Source organism: Miniopterus natalensis, chromosome 2 (genome assembly GCF_054644295.1).
Source record: "Miniopterus natalensis isolate mMinNat1 chromosome 2, mMinNat1.hap1, whole genome shotgun sequence".
NCBI lineage: Eukaryota > Metazoa > Chordata > Mammalia > Chiroptera > Miniopteridae > Miniopterus > Miniopterus natalensis.
The window spans coordinates 56,890,126-56,909,204 of record NC_142082.1 but is presented as its reverse complement, the minus strand read 5'-3'; the positions used below and the strand labels follow the sequence as shown (position 1 = coordinate 56,909,204).

General features: G+C 32.6%; 1 protein-coding gene across 2 annotated transcripts in view; it reads right to left on the bottom strand.

Annotated features, from left to right (window-relative positions):
• KLHL1 (kelch like family member 1) overlaps positions 1–19,079 on the bottom strand; it is a 329,988-nt gene that overhangs the window by 199,623 nt on the left and 111,286 nt on the right. Inside the window, exon 2 of one of the 2 annotated variants that reach the window (XM_016216440.2) lies at positions 9,509–9,691. The exons of the other annotated variant lie outside the window; for it this stretch is intronic. Within the exon in view, the coding sequence (XP_016071926.2) occupies positions 9,509–9,691 (183 nt within the window). The remainder of the gene's footprint in view (positions 1–9,508; positions 9,692–19,079) is intronic. 2 annotated transcript variants of the gene reach the window in all.

The following is a 19,079-nucleotide window of genomic DNA, read 5'->3' as shown; positions in this document are numbered from 1 at the left end:
GGACACTGTTCTTCGAAATATTTCTCAGTGAATCTCTTTCTTGGTATTTACATAGTCCTCATGTCATGCCAAGATAAACAATAGCTTCCTAGAACATAAATTAGTTTTTACAGTGCTCATTGTTTGTGCATTTTCTAAAGCTGGACCATTTTTCAGAGCTGACTTTGTAAATGATGACAGGCAGAGTACTGTAGTTATTAATACATTACTTCTATATCCAGACTGCCTGGGCTTGAATTCTATTTTCACGATGTATTATTTAAATGGTGAATGTTTTAGTATCTTCATTTCTTAGTTTTCTATTTTCTTAGAAACAAATATAGAAAATAAGGATTTCCTTCCCTTTCAAGCCAAAATAGGACAGTATATGGAAAGCACTTCAAAGAGGACCTGACATACTCAACACAGTAAGTGTTAACTACCATTATTATTATTATTGACTTAGTTGCGTCCCTCCTTTCTTTAAGAACTTACATGACTTTGTAATTATACACATCATTTCAAATGCAAACTTCTCTGCTGGTTTTCAAGTCATAATCACTTTTGCCCTACTTTTATGGATTAATGTTGCAGTAGTTTCCACAAACTATTCTACTTTCAATAAACCAGTGCCTTGTAATTTTCATGAACACAAATTTACTTCTCTTTTTCCCACATTAGCCTCACTATAAAATAGAATACCTGTTCTTTTTCTGACTGACCTAAAACACAACTTCTCTGAAAATCTTTCATAATACTCTGTCATCTGTTACTCTTCCTAATTTGATTATTTTTGCCCTTGGAATCAAAACCACATATTTGATTTGAGGTTATTTGCAACTATAATAATTTTCTTAATTGTTTTATGGGTTATTCCCTCCTCAAGATTCTTGAAAACTTCTGGATGAAAGGTACCATGTTTTATAGCCTTTTGCATCATCAACACCAACAGGGTATAAACTAGTGCTATAATATGTTTTACAAAGATTTCTTTTAATTCATGAAAGAAAACGATGCTTTGTGTACTGCTGAATATCATTGATAGGCTTAAGGAGGACATTATAATAATATGTAAATAATGGAAAACAAGTTTGTTAACATTTCTCAACCTTTTTTCCTCTCAAGTTTTTCTGGCTGTTTTGTAGTTCCCTTGTTCCTTTCCTCCTGCCTTGCTGTCTTTCTTTGTGAATGGATGAGTTTCTATAGTGTTAGGCTTTGATTCCCTTCTTTTATCTCTTGTGTATCTACTGTAGGTTTTCGTGGTCTGGTTATCATGAGACTTACAAAAAAATATCCTATAAATATAAATCTATTTTAAGTTGATAAAAACTTAACTTTCATCATATAAAAAACCCTTTTATTCCCCTCTCTATATTTCATGTTTTGATTTCTCAGTGTACCTATTTTATGCTGTGTATCCATTAATTATTATAGCTATAGTTGGTTTTAAGACTTTTGTCCTCTAGCCTCTATACTAAAGTGATTAACACAACATCATATTACAGTATTAGATTATTCTGAATTTGTCTATATACTTAACTTTACTAGTATGTTTTACACTTTTATATGTTTCCATGCTAGTAATTAGACTCCTTTCATTTCCACTTAAAGAACACCTTTCAGCATATCTTGTAAGGCAGGTCTAGTGGTGTGTTACTCTTTCGGGTCATGATCCCTGTGGCCTTGTGATGGTGTCGTACATTTAAGGAAGTAAGTGCCTCTTCCATTCTTAACATACTGGCTTGGGCAGGCAAAGCCCTTCACCAGTCAGCCCATCCAGAGATTCTGGGAGGGCCAGTTTGTGGTGTCTGAATGTAGGCTTCCTGCTGAAGTCTTTGGATGGGCAAGTGAGCAGGTGGCAGTCCTGGTGTTTGGTTACACAAGGACCACCAGCCTAGTGCCTGAGTTTTGTGGGGTAGACCTGGAGCCTAGAATCACTGGGGTGGGCCTGGCATTTGAGTTTGAGGTGACTGACATAGGTCTTAGATCAACGGAGGTCAACCAGTCACAAGGGACCACTGTGCTGGGCTTGGCATCCAGGTTCACAGGTCTGGTATGATACTGGGGTATTCTGGGAACATGATTTCATGGGAGCCTAGTTGAAGGTTGGAGTAGTCACTGTGGCTGGCATAGTGCTGGGGTCAACTCGGAGCTCGGGGGTCTCTGGAATCAGCCTGTAGCCTGATAGTTTGGTTCTAGCCTGAAGTTTTGTTCTGCTGAAGAAGATATGGTGCTGGGGTAAGCAGAGAGCCTGCATCTGTGGGAATCAGCCTCTAGTCTAGGTCTATAGGGGTCTGGGGACACGAGAGCTCTCCTGGTGCTGAGGTGGGTCAAAAGTTGGGATCTGTGATAGTCCGTCAGGTGGGGCCTAACCAGAAGCTTGGATTTGTGAAAGGTTGCCTGCCTTCAGGGTTTCAGGGGGCCTATTGGGAACATGGTGCCTCAGAAACCTCCCTGAGTCATAGGAGCAGGCCAATCTTGGAGGTGCCTGGGTCCACAAAAGCCACAAGGGGCCTGGGGCCATGGGCGCTTCCTGGAGCTGTGGGAACTGCCTGGGTCCAATGAAACCCTTTTTTGTTTTGTTTTTCTGAAGTTGGTACAGAGATGTTATGAACCATCAAGCTGATTGATACCTAGGTGAATATTGCATTTAAAAGAAAGGAAGAAATGAGTTATTCCTCAGCCATCAAAAGTTATCTTTAAAAGTTAGCTTTCTCTCAGTACAGAGAAACAGAACTACTTGCCCACCCCTGAGTATTAGTATCTAACTTACTTAGAAAGTAATATTTTTACTGTATGTAATGTTTTAATTGTTTCTAAATAAATCATTTCAATTGCCACTTTTAACCTCAATTATTTTCATGATATTAGTGTTTGGTAAAATACATTAAAATAATGCGTATATTCTAAATGTAACTAAATTCATTATTAAACACGGCAAAAATAAAACCAGAATATGATGTTTAATAAAATTCCCAGTGTTTTGGTCTATAGATCATGATATTTTGTCCCCATTACATATCATCATTTCATCTTTCATTTAAGTTTTTATTTGATCAGGAATTATTACATGCTTGTTCTAAAGAGTTCAAAAAAATATGTTTATATATTTTCTTTTCTTTTTTTACTTAGAGAGAGGGAAGGAAAGGGCAGGAGAGAGAAAGACTCTTTCATCCCTTTGCTGCACTGGGTGACACCCAAACAACGAAGCCACACTGGCCAGGGCACTTATACATTTCTAAAACATGTTAGTCCCTCCTATATCCTGCCTATGACACCTACTCCCCAGGACTAAGTTTTGTGAAATGTATATTTTATATCCTTACACACTTTTTCTATGTACATAAAATTATAAGTGACATTATTTCCAACTCAAAGGGTATTAATTATTTATGATTTTTCATTACTTTTGTCTAATGCACTTACTATTTTTAAAAAAAAATATCTTTATTGTTGAAAGGATTACAGATATCCCTCTTTTTCCCCCATTGATCCCCTCCACCCCACATATGCCTCCTGCCCCCCCCCCCAGGTCTTCACCACACTATTGTTTCTCTCTATGGGTTATGCATATAAATTCTCTGATTAATCTCTCCCCACCCACTCTCCCCACCTGCCTTCCCATTGAGATTCATCTGTCTGTTCCATGCTTCTATGTCTCTGGGTCTATTTTGTTCCTCAGTCTGTTTTGTTTATTAGATTCCACATGTGAGTGGGATCATGTAAAACTGAATCAGGAAGAATCAGAAAACCTGAATAGGTGAATAACAACCAATGAAATCCAAGCAGTAATAAAAAATAAAAAAAACTCCCAACAAACAAAAGCCCTGGTCCTTATGGCTTCACAGGGAAGCTTTCTAATTCTTTAAGTTGTAGGGCTAGTTTACTAAAATTTTTCTTGCTTTTTAAATTAGGCCTGCAGTGCTATGCACTTCCCTCTTAGGGCTGCTTTTTACTGTTTCCCATAGACTCTGGGTTGTTGTGTGTTCATTTTCATTTGTTTTCAGAAAGTTTTTGATTTCTTTCTTGATCTTATTGGTAACCCATACATTGTTTAATAACATGTTCTTTAGCCTCCATGTGTTTGAATGTTTTTGAGTGTTTTTACTGTAGTTGATTTCTAATTTCATGCCCTTGTGATCTCAGATGATTGATAAGATTTCAGTTTTCTTGAACTTGTAGAGACTTGTTTTGTGTCGTAATATGTGGTCTATCTTAAGCATGACCCACATGCACGTGAGAAGAATGTATATTCTGCAGCTTTGGGGTAAAATGTTCTGTAAATAACAATTAAATCCATCTGATCTAGTGTGCCATTTAGGGTCACTGTTTCTGTGTTGACTTTTTGTCTGGGAGATGTATCCAGTGAAGTCAGTGGGATGTTAAAGTTCACAACTATGATTGTATTGCTGTTGATCTGTCTCTTAAAGAGCTTAAGGTTATTATTTATAGGTCCTTATTTATTGCCATTTTAATTCTTTATGCCTATGTTTCTCTCGATATTTCTTATTATTAACAACCATCCCTTTAACATTTCGTGCAGTGCTGGTTTGGTGATAATAAACTCCTTTAGCCTTTTTTGTCTGGGGAGCTCTTTATTTCACCATCTATTTTGAATGATAGCCTTGATGGATAGAGTAGTCTTGGTTTCAGATCTTTGTTTTGCATTACCTTAAATACTTCATGCCATTCCTTTCTGGCCTGTAGAGTTTCTGATGAGAAATCAGTTGATAGCCTTATGGGAGCTCCTTTGTAGGTAACAGATTGCTTTTCTCTTGCTACTTTTAAGATTCTCTCTTTGTCTTGAAATTCTGGCATTTTAAATATGATGTGTCTGGGGGTGGACCTCTTTGGATTCTTCTTGTCTGGGACTCTCTGTGCCTTCTGAACTTGTGTGAATTTTTCCTTCACCAGGTTAGAGAAGTTTTCTGCCATTATTTCTTTGGACAGGTTCTCTAACTCTTGCTTACTTTTGAACTCTGCTGGTACTCTTATGATGCGAAGATTGTTGTTTCATGTTGTCCCATAGCTCCCTTAGGCTGTCCTGTTTTTTAATTATTTTTTTCTTTTTGGATCAATGATTGAATGATTTTTTTCTACTCTGTCTTCTAATTCACTGATCCAATCCTCAGCATCCTCTAATCCTGCTGTTTATTCCTTCCAATATATTCTTTATTTCTGCTATATCATTCTTAATTTCTTTCAGCATTTCCATATCTTTTTCATGTTGTTGAGCATCCTTACAATCAGTATTCTGAACTCTATATCTGATAGATTGCTTATCTCCATTTCATTTAGCTCTTTTCTGAAGACTTCTCTTGTTCTTTCATTTGGGGCTTTTTTTTTTTTTTTTTTTTTTGTCTCCCTATTTGGATTTGTTTCTATGTATCAGGTAGGCCTGCTAGGACTCTCAGTCTTTTTGGAGGGTCTCTAGTGCAGACCAATGTGAGATGCTGTTTGTGCCTGGCTTTGAGTACTCTGTTTGGAGCTATCAACAACCCAAAGCTTGAGGTCCCTGCTGCTGTGGCTGGGTGCATTTGGACAGGACCAAGATGCACATCAAAGTCTGCTTTTCCAAGGCCCAGGTCCAGAAGCAGATCAGGGAAAGACTCAAAGCACTCTGAGGTCTGCCTCTTCCTGCAGGTTGATTAATCTGGTTCTCTTAATGAGCTTCAAGCTGTAGAAACTCCAGAGTAGGGCCAGAGGTTTTCCAGCTTTTCCAGCAAGGTGGGGCAATTGCTTCCCTTTCAGGCCAAAGCTGCTTGGAAGGTAAATGTGTGCCTCTGCAGTATGAGGGAATGACACAGCACAGGAACCCAGAGAGGTGTTCTCTGAGCTCTATCTCCAAAGCCCACAACCTTAGATTCTCCTCACACAGCTCTGTCTCACTCTGCCCTCCCTCTGCTGGACCCCAAGGTGAGTGACTGCACATGAAACTTTGTGCTTTGGCCCTTTATGAGGGTGCCTGCATTTCTAGCTGTCTCTCCCTGGCAGACAGAAACTCTGCTGCTTTTCACAGCCACATGTTATGTAAGCACTTTTCTCAGTTCTGGTACTCTTGGCTGGGAAGCCCAGCCTGAGGTTTAGGCCCCAGAGTCCTCAGTGGGACCCTCCCACAGCTGAGATACCCCTCCGGTTCTTCAGCTGCTGCTGTGGGAGCTCAGTCAGCCCTCTCACACCTCCACACTTCCTACCAGACTCTATGTGGTCTCCCCTTTTCATTCTTGGTTATGAGGGTGTCCTTCAGCTCATCTTCAGTTGCACTTGATTATTTAGGATGGTTTTTCCATATTTTAGTTGTAATTCCAGTTTGGTCCCAGGAAAGTGTCAGTGTAGCTTCCACTCAGTCCATTGCCACCTTTAATCTCCTGCACTTACTCTTAATAATGGCTCAAGGGAGAAAAATTTTCACAAACTGAATCTTATCTCATTATATACCAGTATATTATAACAGAGTAGGCCCTGAAAAATCCCTTAATTCTTTTACCATTGAAAATTCTACAGTCCAATTTTTAAAACTGATCTCGTCAGTCTAATTTTCAGCATCTGACATCCCTGATTATAGGCAACATACCTATAAAAAAATCCTCTATATTTAGTATTCAGGAATTTACATTCAAATGTTTTTTTCATTTGCTGCTAATGAATTATTCTGGGCCATTTATGAGAAGTCTATATTTATTTTAGAATTTCTCTGAGGACCTAAAGCACAGGTAAATTCAGAATTATGATTATTCTACATGCTGAGAAAATATTAATGTGTCATTTTATGATTATTAGCCTTTCAGGGCTAACTTACTTAGAATAAGCCAAACAATAACCTAACATATCAATAGACATAGTATTCAATAAATACATTGATAATTGTGATCTATATCAGGTTAAAAGTATATATACAATATAGCTAGCATGCAAACAAAGTGTTTTATGAAGAGCACTTTAATGGTCCTAATCTCCTAATTTAAATAGAAAAGTATTTGAAAGTTTTGAATGATAAGATAATTTATATGAAATTAAATATACATGATCTTTATGGATGACTATTTAGTGAGCACTTATGACATTAGCTTGCAATGCCTTTCCTGAAAGAGCAGATCTTAATGCAAATTATTTCTTTTTTATTATTTAAAATTATAATAGTCCAAAATTTTTCAGTGCTAAAGATTGCATCATCAATTATATTTTGCCCAAAGACTATACTCAGTTGCACTAATTAAAATCTAACCAAATAACTTAAGAACACATCCATTTACTATTATTATTAAGATGATTATTTGTTTAAAACAAAGAACTAATTTTGCATTAATTATAATCAGTTCATTGTGCAAAATATTTATAAAGAGTTGGAATGTACTTACAATTACTGAAAAGAGTGCTTGTTTTTTCAAGTGCCCCATAAATATTTCACACAAATTTATTAATATATGTATGTTTAACTTAGAGTCATAAATATGTAAATTAAATATAAAATACATAGCACTAAAGTGTTAAACTATGGTGTAAATATAAATATAAACCTTTATTTTAATTAATTTAGCAGGTAGCCTTTGGCTAAAAAATATTTTATCACATTTAAAGAAAATGTAGATAATTGACAATAACACATTTAATTTAATATCTGCTAAATATATGAAATATTTTAGTGTTGAGAATAATATGTATAAATGTAATACATTGCTGAGATATTTTAAAGTAATCTATACCAGGAAGCAATTTTACTACTTACTAACCTGAATTATTATGAAACAACTTGTGTAATTAAACAAATTATTTTAAAAATAATATAACCAAGATAAAAAGAGTGATAGAGAAAACAATGCAGTATATAATTAATAAGAGATAACTGCTATGTATTGGTTAAAAGGCTTCAAATGAGAAATATTTTATTACTAACAATAAAACATTATAAGTTAAAATTATATGAAGTATATTAAACACTTCTCTCCTTAAAAAAATTAATGAGCATTTGATGTGTTAATATGCCTTTGAATTTATCGAGTCCCTCTATCTTATTAAACAAATATGAATAATTATTTGAATTAATTGATAAGTTAAATGAAGTAAATTTAGTAACACTCAAATTAAGAATATATTTTATGACAGTTTTTATCTAAATGCTAGTTAGGTCATAGCTTAGGAAAATCTGCATATTTGCCACACATATTACAACTTAAATGTCTCAATAATAATTACTATTTGTTAATGCAATATCATAAAAATATTTAAAAAAATAAGTGTGAGTACTCTATTGTTAGAATTATTGCCAGAGTTAGTTTACAGAGTTAGTTTACAGATTGAACCTTACATAATGTATACTAATTTAATGTCAATTGTTTTTTTTTCTATGCATTTTTAGTGTATTGGTTCAAATTCAGTGTCCACATTTTAATATTGTTACCATAGTAGAAATAGAATCTTCTTTTTCTAGAATCCTTTTAATAACCCACACTTATATACATATATATTATTTAGATAACACAATTTAAGTAAAAAATTATAAGGAGGAGTACATTAAAACATTTTTTTATATGTGTATAATTTACCCTTTCTATGAATTCATTAGTATTAATAGTATTAAATGACATGTCAAGGTAATCTAAGTCTGTTTGCCCATATATTCAATTACTTAAAATAATCAGTATCAATATTAAATCAAAATTATTTTTGCACTTAAAATTTCAAAAAAAGAAAAATGGAATAAAAAACCAACATCAAATTTGATTAACTTTAATAGATAAACTGATAGCAAATCAGTGTAACCAGATGTCACAAAATAATCAGATATCTAGTTCATGAAACTTGAAATTATAAATTATAAATATATAAGAAATGATTTATTACATTTAAAGAAATGTAGTTAATTGACAATAACACATTTAATTTAATATCTGCTAAATATATATAAAATATTTAAATGTTGAGAATAATATGCATAAAAGTAATACATTGCTGAGATGTTTTAAACTAATCTAAACCAAGAAGCAATTTTACTTCTTAGTAACCTGAACTATTTATGAAACAACTTGTGTAATTAAATTAATATTGTTTAAAAGTGCATTAGCTTTCAAATATATTGGGACTTAAGAATAATATTAGTGTGTTATAAGTTAGATAACATAATTAATACAAAATAAAGATGTTAATATGAAATACTTCTAATTTCCTAGTTGAAACAAATAATTTGTACCCAAAGTAACCTGACTTGTTTACAATTTCCACAGAAAATCCTGTCTCATTTCAGATTTTAGGAGCATACTCTTAAGTTTAAATTGATATCCACTTAGTATGATTGAGTCATATAAAAGAGAGTATTTATCAACCTCAAATGAAGTGTTTTTGAATTTTTTATATTTGCCTTATTTGTTAGAAACATTACTTAAAGAAAAATTTGTAGTAAAAGAAAAATACTCAAGCTTTCTTAGAAACATGAATAATTAATTCTCTAATTATGATATTTTGCAATCTATATACCAGACTATCGCTTTTAAATATATGAATGCATGTTTCTAATAAAGACAGATTACTATACCTATGTGCAGGTATTTTTCGGTTCCCAACAATCAGGATAACATCACAGAGTTGCTGTTGTTTCAAGTAACTTTCCATTTTTCTGAAGGTTTGCTCAGCATGGTGAACAGCCTGATAGAATTCTTCAGAACTACTGGAGTCCAAGTCACTTTGAGGTGTCAGTGAATGGCTAGTTGATGAAAGCCTGCAAACCACACACACAAAAGCTGATGTTTATAAAGTCCCACCACTGTCGAGAACTACATATAGAGTTTTAGAAATTTATAAGCAAGCTCATCTGAGTGTGGATCAATGGTTGAGTATCAACCTAGGATCCAGGAGATCACAGTTCGATTTCCGGTCAGGGCACATGCCCAAGTTGCAGGCTTAATCCCCAGTTGGGGGCATGCAGGAGGCAGCCAATCACTGATTCTCTCATCGTTGATGTTTCTATCTCTCTCTCCCCTTCTCCTTTCCTCTCTCTGAAATGCATAAAGGTTGTTTTTTTTTAATGGAAATTTACAAGGAAAATCAATGACTGTCTCATTATGTCCACCATTATTAATATGTCAAAAAGTCTATTTGGGGTTAAATGATTTTCTCCAGGAAGCAGTAAATGAATGGTAAATAATCTGTTTTTCTGTCTTAAAATATTTAAAAGATAGGTTATCTGCATTTATGATAACATAAAATTATTAAACTTGAAAAAGTGACATAGTAAAATACAACATCTCTATTCCAAAATTAATTACTAATAAAATGTTAATTTAATGCATTTGATATTGAGGTAGATCATCTAATTATACTATTCTAAATTATGATTCTTGTGAGGTATAGAAAATGTTGCTTTACAGACGTAGGTAAATTTTATTATGAGAAATTTTGAAACATGGTCTGTAAAAGATTGACAATAAACTGTTAATTGTTGAGTTTCATTTCTGTACCTAACAATTTACAAAAATATGCAAAAGTACAGAATGTATTAGCTCAATACTTCTATTTTAATCACCTATATATGTAACAAACTTTAGGATTTCAAAAAGCCCACGGTACTTAAGTATGGCTACTGCATCTATTAATATCATGGACTCTTTCACAATGAAGATTTAAAATGCCAAACTCTATTTCAAGAAGAATGCCAGTATTCTTAGATGTATGATGCGCCCAGCAGAACCAGTCAAGTGTTCTAATGAAAAATCCTTAAAACAATTTAAAAATGAAAATAAATTAGATCCATAACAATAATAATGAAATAGCTTGTTTCACGATAGAAAGTAATATGGAGAATTCTGCTTTTTATTACAATACAATAACTTGTAGCTCACTAAACCCCTCACCAAGAACACCGAAAAAAAAGTTACATATAATATCAAAATAAGTATTTAATTATTTAATTATTAACTATTTAAAAATTATTAATTATTTAAAAATTTAATTATTAACTACTAAAGCAGCTTTGCAATGAAGGGCCAAAATCCTATAATAAAGGTAAAGTCAGCTCAATATTCTACACTGCTTCCCCAACCCGTAGGTATTTACTAACTATAAACAGCATATGGTGAGAGTATGAGAAGCTCAGTATAATATAGCTACCAAGCAGAACTTTCTTCTGGGTCATGGGGCTTGGGGGAAATAATGTACACTGGAATTATGGGTTTCGAAGGTCGTCAGAAAGGTAAATGAGGGACCATAAAGGAGAAAGATCAGGTAAGACTGTCATTGTGTACCACTTTTTCCCTAGAGGTATTTGCTGATTCCTAAGCCATGCTAGACAAGCAGAAAATGGCTTATAAAAGTCTGAGGAGTTAAACAGAGCGTGAAAAATAAACATCTGGATTTAAGGACCAACAAGGACGAGGGACTCTGATAAATACACAGGCTCTCACCTGAACCTCCTAAAGGCTGTAACCTAGGGGTGAAGGAAATGGAAATAGACAAGATAACACAGAAGCTGAAACCTAGATTTGAAACAATGAAATCTCTAATTGCATTGAAGTGATTTTCTAGTCTAAATGTCAGTAAACAGTCAAAATAAGCCTTATTTAGAAAAAGATAATCCCATCCAGACTCTGATTTTTTTACACATATATGAGGCTTGACATTAAAGACAAAGAATAGCAGGCCTATAAAGAAAGAAACAATAGAAGCAGGCTCCTAGTTGCTACAGATATCTCTGAATGTATAGGTCATAATTAGCTATTTAATAGATGTGAAAATAACTGTAATTAATATATTTTAATATAGATGTCAAGCTGGAGCTTTTCACAACACATTACATTATAAGAAAAATCAAGTGGAAATAAAGACAATATAATAATTTAACTTGAGATTTCGGTAGATGAACTGAATTTGCAGATTGGACACAGATGAAAAAAACATTCTGATCTAAAAAACAAATGGAAAACATTTAAACTAAAATAATGAGATAAAAAAGTAAAAACTTATTTTCAGAAACAAATAAACATGGTATGAAATTATAATAGTCATATAATTATAGTTGTTAAGGTAGGAGAAAAGGAGGATGAGGAAAATTCACCTGAAGAAATAATGACCAAAAGTTTTCAAAAAAAATATTAAAGACATCAAGACACAGATTCAAGATTCACTATAAATTCCAAAATAAAACAAAGAAAATTACACATCATAGTAAAACCAAAACAAATCTAAAAAAACAAAACAAAAACACCTACAAAAAACCAAAATCCTTTCTTAGAACTTGCCAAAGAACAAAAAAAGATAACATGTCTCCAAACTCATTTAACAAGGCAAAATAACACTGATACAAAACCTAAAAAGGATGTTACAAGGAAGGAAAATGAATGGCCACTCTCTCTCCTAAATATATTTTCAAAAATCTGAAGTGAAATATTAACAACCAAATATAGAAATGTATGTTAAAAAAGGCATGTGTATATAAAAAAGCATCAAATATATAGTTGATAATGCATCACAAGTAAGTTGGACTTAATTAAGGAACACATTATAGTCATATAAAGCCACCTAATTCATTCATAAAGCAAGCGACATATTTAATCAAAATCTTTTCTCCTTGAGACTGAAAATGAAATCCATTAGGACTGCTTTTATTCAACAGTTTTCTGGAGGGCCATGCCAGTGTAATGTAGCAAGGGAAAAATAAATGAAGTTCATTAGACTTAAATAAGAAAAAACAAATAACTGATATTATTTTCAAAAGATTTGTTTGTGCGCATAGATATCCAAAAATACTACAGACAAATTTCGAAATTTAAAAAATTATGTGTCTTCCCTGTTATCCACAATATTTGTCTACACGATATGGTTATTTTCATCATACTTTACAACTTTCTCCTTAAATATTTAAAACTAATAGAAATTTTTCTGTACCATATGTTTACTTTTCACAAGTTTGTAAATTACAACCCCAGAATATGGTCATTTCCCAGCATTTATTTTAGGAATTTAGGCTCAGGCATTTGCAGGCAGAGCAGCAGAATTCTTCCACACATTAACACATTGAACAGAAAAGTCACAAAATGCCCTGCAGGATGCACTTTAAAACCTAGAATAAACATATTATTATTGGCTCTCAGGGAACTAAAGAGAATCAAGTCAGGGCTTTTGGTTACCAAATAAATTAAAACTGCCCAATTGAGATCTGATGTTTCTGGTCTGGTAGCAGATGGCATGAACAGGATGTAAAAGTCAAGATATTAGAGATTGCCCTGCAGAATGGCTCCAGATTGGTTTAAAGGAGATTAAGGATAAAGAGTCTATTCAAATCTTTATGTTAATTTCTTCCAAGGTAAGTAACATATTTGGGGCAGAAAATTTTACACCTCACTATGAATTTCATAGGTTGGGAAATGTTATCAAGAGAATAATTTAATATACTTTGTTTTCAAGTTACCAGTTTGTGATGGGTGCAATATTAGCACATATAGGAGAAAAAATAGAATAATACAGTTTTAGAGCTTAGTGCAACCATAGACATAAAATGAATAGGACATGGAATCTGACAGAACTAATAAAGTCTAAAAGCTAATTACTGTCAAGATAGTACCTTATTTTATGTAATCTGGTTACCCTAACAAATATCGACTACAATACAGACTTTTTCTAAAAAGTTTAAAAGTAATTTGAAAGGATAATTCGTAAAAGAACAGTGAACTAGAAACCAGCTCTGCTAGATTATGTTCACTGCTAGATTTTTTCCCTTACATTTCTCCATATTATATCTGAAAACAAGTCACTTTTCTTGAAGGTTGGTTGATCTGTCAGAGAAATGGTTTTGTTGGTTTGACTTGATTTTCTCCCTATAAAGTCACTGTCACAGTGCTTGCACATTTCCTCATAAATCATTTCCTGATCTCAGGCTGGAGTAGGACTTTCTGTCTTTTACGTTTGGCTCTGGATTTAAAAAGGAATTTCCAAATCTGAACATTTCTGTTTTTTCAGCTAAGGTTCATTATTTAAAATTCTTCCTATCACATATCCAGCCTTATTAGTTCAATAAATGAGACCTTAAAATTTTAGGAAATAGATTAGAGCTTTACAGTGTGTCTTGTAAGTACTAAGTAAAATTCTGACATTGGATTATTTCTATTATGGTCAAATTTTTAAATCTTCAACTTAAATTAACCATACAGTCTCTTTCCAATCTGAGAATCTCTCAAATGTTATAATCTGACAGTGTGATCTTCATTGTTATTGTGGCTCAATAACATAAAGCTTCATGTTACAAGAAAGGCAATTTAAAAAATTCATCATGACCTCTTTCCATCAGAATTTAAACTTGCTTAAGGTTACCCCAAACTAAGTTATATAAAACAATAAAATTAATAAAAAAATTTCTTGACCTTATGAACTACTCAAGCCATAGCAATTCTTCCCTGTTTTATTTTATCACCATATGTCTTGAAAGTACTTTATGCACTTATTAACTTAATTCCTGATTCTCTAAACACTCTTCAATCCATTTCAATTTTACTTCCCCAGCCACCCATCTAATAAAATTGCTTTTGCCAAGAGCACTAGTGTTTTCCTTCTGACTTAATTTAGATTTCATTACCTTAATTGCTGAGAACTGACCAACATACATTCCTGTTTCTGTGCTAAACAATTCAGGGCTAAACATCATTTACTTTCCCTGTACCAAACAATTTGGAGATGAAGCATATTTTCCTATTTTTGTGCTAAACATATTGAGATCAGACAGAAATGATGTAGGTCTTGCATCAGGAAATAGTTACTCCTAGGTAAGGCTGTGAATTAACTTTTAAAAAGCTACAAAAACCAACAATTATTCATCTGTTTTCACTTTAAAACACTTACCTACGTGCCTATCTAAAGCTATTACATCATAAATTCTGCCTATCGCCAAGCAGGCCTCAGCCTTCAATGCCTTCTTGGTTCAAATTACATTATCAAGAGCTATTTCTTGTATGATCTGAAACTTTTTCAGCTTTTAATACTCTTTCACTCAAGTTCTAATTCTAGCCATAATAAATAATTCCAGTTTCTGCAATATGTCACATCATTTCTGTTGAGATTTCACACATATACTATTCTTTACCTGTAGCTTTTACAACACATCGATATTCTTATGGATCGATCACTTTACTTAAATCTTCAGATATCAGTTTAAATATCACTTCTTTCAGGAGGACTTCTTTTAATTCTCATAACTTGGTGGGGGGGAAAGGGGGGTGTTACCCTGACATACTAATTACCTGGTATGGTTTAAAGAGGTTGATGGCATGAAAAATACCTTAGGAGTATAATAACTATTTGTTGAATAAATGAGTGAAGAATATTCTATGAGAAGATGGCTGTGGCCTTCATAGTACATCATTGGTACTATGAAATACCAATTTTAACTTATTATGATTTGCTTTGTTTGTTTCATAGAACACAAAAATATGTTTTTGGTAAAGGAATTTATGCTAACAGAGTGCCTGACATGCAGAGAATAGTTAGAAATGTTTGCATGAATTGTCACTGTTGAATTTTGAAAAACTTCCAGAACTCAGGAGAAAAAAAAGAACCACTACAGAAGAAAAAAATAATTATATATATATATAAGTAATTATATATATATGTGTGTGTATGTGTGTGTGTGTGTATTTTGTCAAAAAAATATGTAAAGTGCACTTTTTTCCCTAAAACATTTGAAAGTAAAAGACATCATTATACTTTACCACTGTTATCAGTTAACTTTGCTATAAAAGAAATCACTACTGTTTTAAAAAATAACCAAAACACCATGCATAACTACTACAACCAGAGTACATACACTCTTGCATTCTCTGGTAATGCATCTATGTACATTGTGAAAATACTAAAAAATACAATAAATATACTACAAAAATATCCCTAAGACCAGGTCCCAGCTTTATTATTATTTCTTTAATGTCCATGACTAACAGTAGAACTAAAATGGCAAAGTCAATTTGCAAGCATTTTTCTGTTTCTCTTGATTAATGAGTTAGCTTTTGTTTTGAGAGGATAATGTAAAGAACATCTCTATATTATCAAATAAAGAATTCCCCACAGATAGTCCTTGGGTAAGAGCCGAATGTAGTAAAAGATGCTTTTATTTAAGTGACAAAATAGCTGCTGTTTTAGCCCTGCAAATTAAGTGTACATTGCAGGCAACATATGTCTCTTCATATTATGTTTCCATTAAATAAATATTTATTTTAATTTATAAAAGTATTTCTTGAAATTAGAAGTTTTCTACTCTTTTATTTTTGGCATTGTTTACATATTTTATATGAAGCACATATTATTTCAATTTTAAAATTGAAATGTAATTATTACAGTAATAACTTTATTAAAATTATTACAAACAATACCAAAGATCAAAATGTGACTGAAAATTTTCAGATAATAAAATACTATCTAACATACCTTTTTAACTTCAAAAGTCTTCCACCTAGAGCTAGCTCTGCTATAAATAAAAAAGAAAAAAAATGAAAAGAAATTTAAGTAAATAAATAACTTTTAAAAATTAACTTTATATTAGAATGCTAGAGAATGAAGCATCATCATCATGTATTGGTATGAAAGAGTAAACCAGTATCAAAATAAATGTTTGGTTATGTTAAATACACTAATTTTCAAATATTTTAATAACCCCCAAGAGACAGGTTTAGATCTAGAAAATATTATAATGGATCAAATTCAAGCACCGGGTGCTACTTCTTAGAAACAAGAAAAATGAATATAGCCATTAATGTTGCTTCTGGGTGTAGTTTTCTTTTATAAGATAATTGAAATTTTAAGTAACGCTTTTTATCAAAAGTGTTGAAACACACACACATACACAAATTTCTTGGTAACACAGAACAATAGAAAGAAAGAACTTATGAGCCAAAGAAAAGTGTATATATTCTAGGCTCCATAACTTCCTTCACTCTGAATCTCAATTAATTTATCTATAAAGTAGAATACTATTGAGAACCCTCCTCATAGGATGTTTGTGGAAATAAACAAAATATATATTTGAAGCTGCTTTCTAACATAAACTATTAAGTAGATTTAAAAAAAAAAAAAAACACCATACGCGAAAAGGTGACCAATAGTATTTGTGAAATAAAAAGAGCACTTTTATGAACTAGATTCATCAGTACAATACAAGTTGCTTGAAAAATTATATCTGCCTTTAATAAAAATAATATAAAGCACAAATAATATATGTGTTTTTCTTTTGTAAATTTTATCATGTATAATCCATAGATATACTTGTTTAAAGTTAAAAGTATTTTTAAATGTTGAAATTACAAAATTGAAATAATTAGAATATTTTTAAGAACCTTAAACTCAAAATAAGAAAATTTGATATCCTCCATAAAACACTTATGTAGTTGATTCTGAAAATTCTCAACAAAAAAAGCAAATTCTGGGAAGAAAGACAACCTCTTAGAGGGAGATTCTGGCAATGGGAAAAGCTATAAAATTCTGAGGAAAGTAAAAATTGACATATGAATGATTAATTAATATTAGCTCTGCTCTAAGATATACTACACACCAAAGTAATTATAATAATATGCTAATGTATGTAGACAGGTACCTGGAAATTGTCTGTAGGAAAAGCTTCAGTGGGTACCAGATTAAGGTTGCCCTGGGTACTCACTGAAATAAATTGATGAGGTTCTACTCCCCCTGGACTCAAAGGAGTGACTCTAAAATATATTATGGGTTAATGGAAGACTGAAGTAACAGGGGTCCTAGAATCTGTAACACCAACATTCCCCAGCCATACTGTAGAAGAAATCTTATCTATATGGAAATAATACAGCTAATCTATCATGACCATCAGGTTTAACAATAATTACTGAATAGCCTAGCAAACATTCTTTTCACTGTTATGAAATTTATTGGCAAGGAGACCAATGACATACTTTTAAAGTTCTCTGGTAAACAAACTATTAATTCTGATACAATTACATTTAGTTCTTTGATGTCAATGGCAATATTGTACTAGATGAAAGCACTTAAGAATTAGAGACAGTGTGGGCTCTATTATCTCTATAGACTGTTGTCAGTTGTCTAATCAAGCCTGCCAACTGTTTCAGTAAATAAGGTTTTATTGGAACACAGCCACAAACAGTTATTTGATTATATATTGTCTATGTCTGCTTTCTTGCCACAGTAGCAAAGTCAACTAGTTGTGACAGAGATCATATGCTCCTGAGAGCCAAAAATATTTACTATCTAGTTCTTTATAAAAAAAAGAAAAAAAGAAAAAAAAAAATGTTTGCTGGCCCCTATTAGGATCATAAGAATGGAGTGGTGGTGACCTGTAAATCATAGTTACCTATAAACATCTCTGCAAGTAAGTTAATCATGAGGGACCTGAGTGAAATGGACAATACATAAAGTTATTACTTAGTCTATTTAATCATAAAAAAACAGATCATTTGTGAGAAATCTGAGTTGAAATGTCACGGTGGGACTCTATGCTCTTTTCCTTAAATTACTTTATTTAAATTAATTAAGAGAGTCACAGCATTTTTACTGAGTGTAAGACTGGGTTCTTTTAAGAAACAACCTTAAAAATTGCTACAAATCTGTAATAGAAATATTTATCCAGATATTTGGGCCCAATACCAGGAAAAAAAACCAAAATTTTCAAGAGTTATTAAATATTATCTCTGAGTTGAAGCAAGTACCTTACAACTATAAAATGCCAGCATATTCATCAGACAAAGAAGAAGCCTATGACAGGCAGGCTGTAAATTGTGTATTTCCTCAAGTCTATATCCTGGTATGTTTACTGGGCCAATGCACTTAACCTGAGGTTATTTCCTTGGTCCCAGAAAATGCATGGTAAGAAAAGATGTATTGAGAAACTGACACAATTCTCATATTGGTTTTCTTAACCCACACTGTCAGGTTTATTAAGGAACTCTCACCCCATACCTACTTCTGTAGTTAATGCAAAGCTATCCTGTATTCATAAAGAACTTGCAGATTCTAGTGCCACATTAAAATTTAAAATATGAAAAGATAGAGATTCTATTATATCCCAAATTAATTCATTTATATGGTAGGTACAAATTCCAGATGGGTCTTGAAAAATAACTAGATGATCAGAAATGTAACCAATT